We start from the raw sequence: 12,037 nt of genomic DNA, 5'->3' as shown, positions 1-12,037 counted from the left end.
TAAAGAAACAGGGACATTTTTGCCCATATATCTTGATTTTGGGGGGCATTTTTTTTAATTTTGGTGGCATTTTTGTCTGAACATGTCACGGATTGATGATTTTTCTTCCGGAATTCTTCTTGCATGCGTTAATTTTTAACACGTCTGACATTAACAGGGATATTGCTGAGTTGCGTTCCTGGATCAACATTCTATTGTGAAAATTTAGTCTTAACTCTATTCCTACCCCTAAACCTAACCCTACCCATAAGCTATCCCAAAAATCTGAGGGAAATGATAGATGAATAACACTGATGTAGAAGCACCAATTCATGATTTTAAGCCTAAACTTGACAAAATCTGTAAACTTGTCCCTCAAATCTGATTGGTTGATTTGAATGTTGTTCCAGGAACATGTTGAACTCAGCAAAATCAGGTTATGCAAACGGTCGTGAGTGACTATTATAAATCGTACAGTGTGAACCTGGCTTAAGATATGTATTTTTAAGATAAAGTCTTGTGAGATTCACTCTCTTGTGCAAAATATCACTCTTAGAAACGTAGAACTATACGCAACCTTAAAGGCTTTCATCAGGCACTTCATATATAGAACCTTTTAGAGGTTCCATCATGGGATCATTTTATGGATTTAGTCCTAATTGCGTAATTTTGTTTTAAATTAAATTGTTTGACTAAAGCATGTAATCATACTTCATCACTAGAAAAATGTAAATAACATGAAAGTATCATGCAATCATTTAAAAAGCTTTTTGGTATAAAGTATTCTTTAAAATTGAGTCAAGAACCCTAGAGTTCCATACAGAACATTTGTTTCTAAAAGTGTTTATTTTGAATCTTTATTCTGAAGAGAGTGCGTCTCTGGCAGCCGCCGGTGGTAGAGCTGATAGAACATGCCGGAATAAACCGCCGGCAGCTGCTCCATCGTGAGGTCAATGTTGTGGAAACCCTTTTCCAGTCCGTACACTAGAAGCTTGGCGACGCGGCTCGTGATCGGCGTCGTCTCGCTGGTCTCGGCGAGCTCGTTCAGATCAAGCCACTCGCAGCGCAGACACTCTTGCGTGCAGAAGTCGATGTCGTACGAAAGCGGGCTGAGTCTGCAGATCAGGTACATGTCGGACATCCCGAACGCTCCCGGGTGGTTGTGCTGCTGACGAATACTTAGGAGAGATCGGAATTCTGATCGTATCCCGGTTTCTTCCAAAACCTCCCGAACGGCCGTCTCACCTGAAATAAAGCGTCCCGTCAGAACGGAGGAACTGCACTGCAAAAAAATCATGTATTTTTGTCTTGTTTTTCAGCACAAATATCTAAACTTCCTTAAATCAAGATACATTTACTGGAGAAGCAAAATGATTAAAAATGTGTCAAAATGAAGCGAGTTTGTCCTTAAATCAAGAATAAATATCTGTCAATAGGGTCAGAAAAATCATTTTCCCTTTGAATAAAGATTATTTTTCTGACTCCATTAACAGATATTTGTTCTTGTTTTAAGCACAAACTCACTTCATGTTGAGGATTTTTTTCATTAAACAAGACAAGTCATTTTGCTTGTCCTGTAAATGTATCTTGATTTAATAATTTTTAGATATTTGTGCTGGAAAACAAGACTTTTTTGCATTATAAAAAAAAAAAAAAAATTTGTGTAGAAATCGCTAGTAGATTTAAATAATTACACAGAATCTGCAAGCAACACATCTAAATATGAAGTATAAAGACTGAAATAGTATTTTCTTGCTAAACATACTCCAGTATTTGTTTATTCACACCTTCACACAATCAGTTTGACTGTAATAACGTTGTTTACTGTATCTTATATCATGAGATTTAGAGAAACATACAGTAGGATGAAAATGATTTGTGTTGTTCATCATGTACACTTGTGAACACTACGTAACTTTGTTTATACAAAACATTTATTTTTCAGAGAGAGCATCATAATTTATGTAATCGATAAATAATCTAGCTGTTACTGTTTATATACAAAAAAAGTGTGGTAAAGAAGGGTTTTTTGTAACTGAATGTCTCGAGGGTCTCAAATCTTAGATCTTGTAAATGCACTTTTGGAGCAGGTGAAGATTCTTTTGCTGAACTGCTATGTGTTATTTTGATATGTGTGATTGTGATTGGAACAGGACGAAATTATGATTTAACATCAGTTCTGGATCTGAATCTTACCGATGTTTTCTCCAAGATCTGATAAACCACCAGGAAACTTCCAAGCGTTCTTAGTCTGAAAGGAAAGAAAAGTCATGTTTAACACGTGCATGTTGTTTCAGTTGTTCACTTAGAAATATATTTTTATGAAAATTAGTCTGACTGTAAAAAATAATGTTCTTCCTCAGTCTTGTTTTCCAGTACAAATATCTAAAAAAAACTCTATACACCTTTTGCATTCCCGGGTCAGTTTGGACCCAGTGGTGCGTGAGCTTATAAAACAGTCATAACTTACAGTATATATTAATAACATATACTTAATATTTTTCAACTAAAACCATATTGTATCTAATCAGTTACTTCTCATTAATGAGTGAATGCACAAACATTTTAAAGTTTACCATGTTTTTACCATGCTATTACTTCATTTACCCACTTTTTATTAATTAAAAAAAGAGAAATTCTCTTAAATTTAACATTTTTCAAGAACTACAGCAAAAAAGAGTGTGATGCAAGAAAATATATATTTTTATCAATATTTTTGAGAAATCTTATTTTAATATATTTTTATATTAAATTTATAAGAACATATAAAATGAGAATTACCAGTCTGATAATCTCAAAAACGATATTTATGAAAACTTTTTATAACAAAACAACATCAGTATTAGTCTGAAATTTTTTCGAACTAAATATATTCATTTTACTTGAATAAACTTTTACTTTCATATGAAAAAATGATGATGTTAAACAGCTTGAAGCTCCTGGATTTCAAAATCCAGCATAATTTCATGTGTAATGCCAAAGTTCAAGATATTACGTCCTGTGTTCTAAAAAATGTACAAAAATGAAGTGAGTTTGAGCTTAAAACAAGAACAAATATGTGCCAAAAAAACAATCTTGTTTTCCCTTTGCATTAAGTTTATTTTTCTGACTCCATTAGCAGATATTTGTTCTTGTTTTAAGCTCAAACTCACTTCATTCTGATATTTTGTTCAGAAAATAAGACTTAATATACTAAAGATATTTTTACTGGAAAACAAGACAAAAACACAGAGGAACAAAATACTGCTATTTTATCGTTTTCATTCCACTTTCACAGATGATCTAAATATTATTTATATCTATCAATACAATATCAAATATTTTCATATAAATGTTGTCTTACAAGTTTTAGATTTGAGATTGTGGACATTACACAGTCTTTCCATAGAGAGTTTTAAAATAATCTAGAAAATGCTGCTAGTTATAAAAAAAAAACTTTGATTCTTACTTGAGTAGTTTTTGGTAAAATGACAAAAAATGTAACAGAGCAGAAAACAAATGAGTTGTGAATGATGTAATGCAACAGCTGTTAACGGTTTGTGACATGAGAATTTTTCTGTACTATCAATAAAATTCATATTTTTGTGGGCAATGATGTTTGAAATAATTACTTTTAGCTACACTGCAAATGCAAAGCAAAAACAATGAAAACATATTTAAATCCTTCCTAAGTTCAGTGCTGAGGCAGATTGTTTTTCCACCGCTGGAGGATTGAACGCGCAGCAGGGGTTTTAATCATTTCGACACACAGAAACATCCCCATGAGATTGATTATTATGCAATCTACTCAGATAAATAACTCTAAAATGGGCCGCAGTCGACCTCTGATACTCCCGGAGATATTTTCACCCTCTCAGGCTGAATACGCAGGCCGTTCTACCAGTAAATGACGACCGAAACAGACTATGACGCAAGATAAAAGCAGAGGAAAGATTCTGGCGGAAGGATAAAACGATCCTTTGAGTTTCCATTCCAGAGCGGAGAGCCGCCCGGAGCTCAACCCAACTGTTTATTTTACTGGGAAACGCTCTGGAGGGTTGAAGGGAGACGTGTAACGAGGTCAGACACAGAGTTCATTATCAATCGCAGACTCGCTTCACAATTCTACAAATAGAGTTGATTCTGGATTTAGATATTCTGAAAAATAAACTTCTGTCAGAATGTTTTTATCTTGGAATCAAAAGTTGAAATTGTTTTAGAAAATAATGATATTAGAATAGAAATAGAACTATATATATCAGCACCGGTCAAACGTTTGGACACAATACTATTTTTAATGTTTCTGAAAGAGTCTCTTCTGCTCATCACGCCTGCATTTATTTGATCAAAAATACAGTAAAAATAGTGAAATATTATTATAATTTAAAACAGCTGTTTTCTATGTGAATATATAGTACACTCTAAAAAATGCTGGGTTAAAAACAACCCCAGTTAGGTTGAAAATGGACAAACCCAGCGATTGGGTTGTTTTAACCCAGCAGTTGGGTTAAATGTTTGCCAAACCTGCTGGGTAGTTTTATTTAACCCAACTATTGTTTGAAAATGACAATATGGCTGACTTAAAATGAATCTAAAATGAAATTAAAATGTTCATTTATTAAACATATTACTAAATTTTGGGTTCATTTTAAGTCAGCAATACTGTAATTTTTAAACAATAGTTGAGTTAAGTAAAACTACCCAGCAGGTTTGGCAAACATTTAACCCAACTGCTGGGTTAAAACAACCCAATCACTGGGTTTGTCCATTTTCAACCCAACTTGGGTTGTTTTTAACCCAGCATTTTTTAGAGTGTAAAGTGTAATTTATATCCAGTGATCAAAGCTGAATTTTCAGCATCATTACTCCAGTCTTCAGTGTCACATGATCCTTCAGAAATCATTCTGATATAATGATTTATTATCAATGTTGGAAATAAATAATAAATCAGGATCCTTTGATTCATAAAATTTGAAAAAAACATTTGTTCAAAAAAGTGTTTACTATCACTTTTGATCAATTTAACACATCCTTGCTGAATAAAAGTATTAATTTCAAAAAAACAGAAAGAAAAAAATGACTGGCTAGTGTATATTGTTACAAAAGATTTCTATTTTAATTAAAAGCTGTTCTTTTTAACGTCTTATTCATCAATGAAACAAAGTATCACAGATTATAAACACTGATAATAAATCATCATATTAGAATGATTTCTGAAGGATCATGTGACACTGAAGACTGGAGTAATGATGCTGAAAATTCAGCTTTGATCACTGGATATAAATTATAGTTTACTGTATATTCACATAGAAAACAGCTATTTTACATTATAATAATATTTTACAATTTTGCAGATTTTTTCTCTATTTTTGATCCATTAAAAGCAGCCTATATGACTTCTTTAAACATTAAAAATAGTAAAATGTGTCCAAACTTTTGACTATATATATGAATCTGATTGAAAAAGTCAGTTCCCTCCAATATACATTCATATAACTACTTGGATTTGCATGTATTATGTGAATGGTTTGTGACTCTTTAACACAGAGCAGACTGTGAGCTGTAGTAAGTGGCGCTGCAGGCCTCAGTAATGAGTTTCAGGAAGGAGTGTTTACACAAGCGAGCGTGACGATGGGGAAAGGTCAGGGGTTCGAGGCTCTCGTACAACACTCTTCAGTGTGGCTTTGACTGCATGTTTGTTTGTTGGCATGAGCCAAACGACACGGATGTTTACCTGGACAAAAATAATCTGGGGTTTTTAAGTCACACAGAGGCTTGAATCAGACACATGAGAGACTGATTCTGTACCTTATTCCTGTCCTGAACAACAAGGACTTTGCCGTTGGATTCATCCACAACAGCACCTTTAAACAAACACAGAAGATTCACAATCACACACTGATAAAGCTGAACGAATGAGAGGAAATGTGCTCGACTTCTTCACTGCTAGAATATTCCAAACGTGGGATTTCACCTTCATGGCATTCGGCTTTAATCAAACACAGCAGACAAACACAAACACACACGCATCCTGAATCCCACCGCTGCCAGACTGAGCTCATGCTGTTGCCCGGGCATCTTTCCGGGCATGTTCAAACATGCCTGTGTCCAGCAGTCTGAGAGAGAGAGCTTGAACAGCGCCACCTGCAGGACCTGCTGATTTAGAAGTCAAGAGTTTATCTGACTCACTGCAGAGACAATGACGTCCAGCTCCGCCTCTGTGGCTGTGATGGGTGGAGAGATAGAGTTGTGGGCAGGGTTAGACCTTCTAGCTCCACCCACTACACTCAAATGACATCTAAAGAGGCGGAGCTGGACTTCTGAACAAACTCATCCTCTTACCAGCGACTCCTATTTGATGTGTGGCAAACGCAGGCAGTCTGTCTTCTCCGTGTCCGGCCCACAGGCTGAGAACGGCCACATCTCTGCGGGCGTGATGGAAGCTGAAGCCGTGACGCGCAGCCGCTGCAGACAGTCTGCTGAGAGAGATGGGGACGTGCAGCCACACGGCGACCCGACGCTCCGAACGCCACTGATGTAGAGACACTAACACACACACACACACACACAGAAACAAATGAGATTACATTATATATATATATATATATATATACACACTGGTCAAAAGTTTGGACACTACTATTTTTAATGTTTCTGAGTCTCTTCTGCTCAGCAAGGCTGCATTTATTTGATTAAAAATACAGGAAAAAAATGTAAAATTGTGAAATATTATTACAGTTTAAAACAGTTGTTTTCTATGTGAATATATAGTAAAATGTAATTTATTCCTGTGATCAAAGCTGAATTTTCAGCATCATTACTCCAGTCTTCAGTGTCACATGATCCTTCAGAAATCATTCTGATATGATGATTTATTATCAATTTTGGACACAGTTGTGGTGCTTAATATTTTTTATAACCTGAGATACTTTTTTCAGGATTCGTTAATGAATAAAAAGAACAGCATTTATTTAAAATAGAATTCTTTTGTAACAATAGCATTCAAACACTGCAAAAAATGCTGTTCTTACTTAGAGTTTTTGTCTTGTTTCTAATCAAAATATCTAAAAATTCTTAGATCAAGAAGCATTTTCTTGACAAGTAAAAATTATTTTCTTGTTTTCAGGAAAAATAAGTCAAAATTAATTGAGTTTTTCCCTTGAAAAAAAGCAAAATAATCTACCAATGGGGTAAGCAAAATAATCTTATTTCAAACCAAAAATAAGATATATAATCTTGTTTTCAGTTTGGATTATTTTTAAGATTATTTTGCTTTTTTCAAGGGAAAAACTCACTTAATTTTGACTTATTTTTCCTGAAAACAAGAAAATAATTTTTACTTGTCAAGAAAATGCTTCTTGACCTAAGAATTTTTAGATATTATGATTAGAAACGAGACAAAAACTCTAAGTAAGAACAGCATTTTTTTTGCAGTGAAGTTTGGGGTCATCATTTTTTTCCTTTTTTTATGAAAGAAATGAATACTTTTATTCAGCAAGGATGTGTTAAATTGATAAAAAATGATAGTAAAGACTTATATTGTTAGAAAAGATTTCTGTTTTGAATAAATGCTGTTCTTTTTAACTTTTTATTCATCAATGAATCCTGAAAAAAAGTATCTCAGGTTATAAAAAAATATGAAGCAGCACAACTGTTTTAAACATTAATAATAAATCATAATATCAGAATGATTTCTGAAGGATCATGTGACACTGAAGACAGGAGTAATGATGCTGAAAATTCAGCTTTGATCACAGGAATAAATTACAGTTTAACTTATATTCACAGAGAAAACAGCTGATTTAAATTTTAATAATATTTCACAATTTTTATTTTATTTGTATCAAATAAATGCAGTCTTGGCATTCTAAAACATGTCGAACTAGTGTGTACTGTATGTATATTGTATGTTTATTTAATCCTGTAAATAAATAAGCATTTTACTAAAATATTTTGGGAAAATTATTTTGAAAATTATTTTAATTATTTTAATTATTTTCATTTAGCCTACATTTTTTACTCAAAGTAATGACAATATCATTTGTAAATATTATATATATATATATATATATATATATATATATATATATATATATATATATATATATATACACCCCCCCCCAACATTTTTTTTTTACCTTAACTGCTTATTTATTAACAGGATTAAATAAACATACAATATACATACAGTACACACTAGTTCAACATGTTTTAGAATGCCAAGACTGCATTTATTTTATAAAAATAAAGTAAAAATTGTGAAATATTATTATAATTTAAAACATCTGTTTTCTGTGTAAATATATAGTAAAATGTAATTTATTCCTGTGATCAAAGCTGAATTTTCAGCATCATTACTCCAGTCTTCAGTGTCACATGATCTATATATCTATCTATCTATCTATCTATCTATCTATCTATCTATCTATCTATCTATCTATATATATATATATATATATATATATATAACAATATTAACAAATTAACAAATAAAATGAAATAAACTCCTATGCTGCACTGATTTCTGTGCCCTTGAGTACATAACACACTCGGAAACACATGCATACATATTAACACACCGTGTCACTGACAGACATCATACTATACTCATGCATGACTTCATTTTTATTTTTTAATATCATGTTATTTCCTCTCATGTACCCCTCAGCAGCTCCTCAAACTCATCCTCGCTGATGTCCGGCGGAAAGTCTCGCACCGTCACGCCGCCGAACCGATCCACAGTGCCGGACAGCAGAGGCCGGCAGAGCCGCTCCTGACAGCCGGAGCCGAACCGAACCGAGCCCGCAGAAACAAACCTGCGCTTACTGAAAACTGAGGAGAACCTGCACAGCACAGAAGAAACCCTGCAGAACCCGCCTGACATGATCCAACTCACCATGAGCCCAAAACAAGCCGCTCGAACGGCGTAATGACTCTATTACTCGCGCACATGAAAATAGATTACATATTCGCCGCTTTAAAGGGACAGTACACCCAAAAATGAAAATTTTGTTATCATTTAGTTTCAGTAAAATACTTCTTCTCATTGATTGTAGTGCTGTTACGTTAGCCTATTTATTATTTATTTTAATCCAATTTTATTAATTTATTTTTATTTACTTATTTAATTGAATTTTGTTAATTTAATTGAATCTAATGTATTTATTTGTTTATTTACTCATTTATTTATGTATTATTTTGAATCTAGTTTTATTATCTTTATGTTCTCATTTATTTACATTTATTTATTTATTGTTCTAGTGTTAATTTATTCATTCATTCATTTTAATCTAATCCTTGCCTTACCGTGGTTCAGTTATGTCAGATATAAGCAAAAACAAGGTTTTTGTGTCGATAAAGGTTGTATTGTATAATAGTGAGATTTTAAGGCCTGTATATTTTGGGTTTTACGGTAGTTAACGGGGAGGAGCTGAACTTTCACATCGGGAAGTTTATATTCACATGTGGACGGTGTTTGTGTGTGTGTGTGTGTGTGTGTGTTTTAACACACATCTAATAACTGATCAAACATCATGTCATCAAGCAAGAAAGGCAAAGGGAAAAAGAGACTGAGTGAAGGAGAAGGAGACAGATCCGGGTCAATCTGTGATGAACCGGATTCATGTGTCTCGAGCGGCGGATTATCGGTCACAGACTTCATAGAGAGAGGTAACGGGAGCGCGCGACACCAGGGGCGCGCAGTGTCTTCATTAATATTAGTTAGGATAAATTACTTAAAATATGATAAACGTCCCCAGTCAGTGATTGACCCTATAATGGTTTGAAGGGCGCTTCTTTTTGATATATACTCGCGTATTTAAATGTGCACTCAAGTCATTTTTTTCTGATTTTACTACTATATATATATATATATATATATATATATATAAATATATATATCTATATATATTTATATATTTAAAAAGATGCTGCAGTTTTCATGGAGCGGGTCGCCCACTTATGGTTCACGCCATTTTGACATCACGTGACCAGCCATAATAATACGACCACTAATAAAAAAAAAAAAAGTAAAATGGTGACAATATTAATTACAATACAATATTATTACAATATAATAATTACTGTTCTTATATCATATTTCATAATAATTATTGTTATTATTAATGACAATAATAATAATGTTTACTTTATATTTATCAGCCATTGCGGAAGTTGCTTTATAACCTCTAAACAAAACAATTAAAACAAAAACATGTTAAAGGGTTAGTTCACCAAAAAATGAAAATTCTGTCATTTATTACTCACCCTCATGTCGTTCCACACCCATAAGACCTTCGTTAATCTTCAGAACACAAATTAAGATATTTTTGATGAAATCCGATGGCTCCGTGAGGCCTGCATAGCCAGCAATGACATTTCCTCTCTCAAGATCCATTAATGTACTAAAAACATATTTAAATCAGTTCATGTGAGTACAGTGGTTCAATATTAATATTATAAAGCAACGAGAATATTTGTGGTGCGCCAAAAAAATAAAATAACGACTTATTTAGTGATGGCCGATTTCAAAACACTGCTTCAGGAAGCTTCGGAGCGTTATGAATCTTTTGTGTCGAATCAGCGGTTCGGATCGCGTGTCAAACTGCTGAAATCACGTGACTTTGGTGCTCCGAACCGCTGATTCGACACGCTGATTCATAACGCTCCGAAGCTTCCTGAAGCAGTGTTTTGAAATCGGCCATCACTATATAAGTCGTTATTTTGGCGCACCAAAAATATTCTCGTGGCTTTATAATATTAATATTGAACCACTGTACTCACATGAACTGATTTAAATATGTTTTTAGTACATTAATGGATCTTGAGAGAGGAAATGTCATTGCTGGCTATGCAGGCCTCACTGAGCCATCGGATTTCATCAAAAATATCTTAATTTGTGTTCCGAAGATGAACGAATGTCTTACGGGTGTGGAACGACATGAGGGAGAGAAATAATGACATTATTTTTATTTTTTGGTGAACTAACCCTTTAATAAAATGAATGAAATGTGAGCGGAAAAACACGTACCAGCACAAACCTCCATGTCAATGTGCAAAAATAATTAAATAAACAAGCTAACACCATAATGACACATAATGTTTAATATTATATTCAAATATATTGTATTTAAAATCTGCATTTGCACGTGATGACTGAAGGCGTGTGTCTGCAGCGGAAGATAAAGCCCCTCAGCGATGGCGTTCATATCTGGCTCAGATGAGTGTGAACACCATGAAGACTCTGAACATCTGTATCGGACGTCCTGTCCTGATCTCCAGCAGCGCGGGACAGCAGGAGGTGTGTGTGTGTGTGAGATTACATTTAATCTGGATTACATAATCAGATTCCAAAAATTAAATTAAATCATTTTCCCCCGGTTGCAGGTGTGTGTGGCGTGGCCGACATCTCAGTTTCCCGGCAGGCGTGTTGGTCTGCAGTCCAGCGTTCAGTCGAGTCTGAGAGTGAAGTCTGGAGATCATGTGACCCTGCAGCCCATCACTGGAGCTGTGCTACAGGCTGAACACATCCAGCTGAGCCTCAGGTACCAGCTCACATCTCAACAGACGTCATAAACACAATGGGAAAGGTCATAATCGGAGATTCAGCTCAGGTGCAGTCATCATCATCAGTGCTGCAGTAACTGTGAGGGAATGTCGCCATCTGCTGGTAGAAAGCAGACTCTTTACTCTGTACATAAAAATACTATTATTTAACTATAATAATAACTAGCCTGGGACCTTGAACTTCTGGTTATGTGTTACCAGTGTAATGCATGTAAACACTCCTTTTCTGATGTTCTTGCACATATGAATTAGTACATTTCATATAACTTTGCACAAACAAGGTTGGTAAGTGGTTTTATCAGTAGTTTAACACGTGTAATGTTTCACATAGAAAGTATTGCGGCTATACTTTTAAGGACATATTTTTATAATAAATATATTTTTATTCATAAAAATGAATATATGTGATAAAAATGAATATACATGAATACAAACAAATATAATCTTAATGTATATAAATAAAAATGTTTTATAAACATTTAAAAACATTTTTTTTAAATATTTAAATTATAAA

At 33.9% G+C, this 12,037-nt stretch overlaps 2 protein-coding genes across 3 annotated transcripts in view; one reads left to right on the top strand and one right to left on the bottom strand.

Annotated features, from left to right (window-relative positions):
• Positions 1-815: 815 nt before the first annotated feature.
• Positions 816-9,024, bottom strand: nudt6 (nudix (nucleoside diphosphate linked moiety X)-type motif 6). Its single transcript, XM_067395042.1, has 5 exons — positions 8,620-9,024; positions 6,301-6,504; positions 5,767-5,822; positions 2,176-2,230; positions 816-1,224 (listed from the first exon to the last, which is right to left on the bottom strand). Exons 1-5 carry the CDS (start codon positions 8,855-8,857, stop codon positions 824-826), a joined length of 954 nt encoding a protein of 317 aa, XP_067251143.1. The 5' UTR covers positions 8,858-9,024; the 3' UTR covers positions 816-823.
• Positions 9,025-9,107: 83 nt separating this feature from the next.
• afg2a (AFG2 AAA ATPase homolog A) overlaps positions 9,108-12,037 on the top strand; it is a 55,040-nt gene continuing 52,110 nt past the window's right edge. Inside the window, exons 1-3 of one of the 2 annotated variants that reach the window (XM_067394826.1) lie at positions 9,108-9,627; positions 11,133-11,257; positions 11,344-11,501. In XM_067394826.1, coding sequence (XP_067250927.1) covers positions 9,492-9,627; positions 11,133-11,257; positions 11,344-11,501 — 419 coding nt within the window. In that variant the 5' untranslated portion in view covers positions 9,108-9,491. Of the gene's footprint in view, positions 9,628-11,118; positions 11,258-11,343; positions 11,502-12,037 lie in introns of both variants that reach the window. The other variant, XM_067394912.1, reaches the window with a different exon arrangement.

This window comes from Chanodichthys erythropterus, chromosome 1, assembly GCF_024489055.1.
Source record: "Chanodichthys erythropterus isolate Z2021 chromosome 1, ASM2448905v1, whole genome shotgun sequence".
Lineage (NCBI taxonomy): Eukaryota > Metazoa > Chordata > Actinopteri > Cypriniformes > Xenocyprididae > Chanodichthys > Chanodichthys erythropterus.
Note: the sequence above shows the minus strand (reverse complement) of the source record. Positions and strands in the feature narration are given on the sequence as shown.

Coding starts and splice junctions, on each gene's coding strand:
- nudt6 (XM_067395042.1), bottom strand. CDS start 8,857: ATGGTGAGTTGGATCATGTCAGGCGGGTTCTGCAGGGTTTCTTCTGTG. Junction 2,231..5,766: donor TTGTTCAGGACAGGAATAAG/GTACAGAATCAG, acceptor CTTTCCTTTCAG/ACTAAGAACGCTTGGAAGTT. Junction 1,225..2,175: donor AGATCTTGGAGAAAACATCG/GTAAGATTCAGA, acceptor GCTTTATTTCAG/GTGAGACGGCCGTTCGGGAG.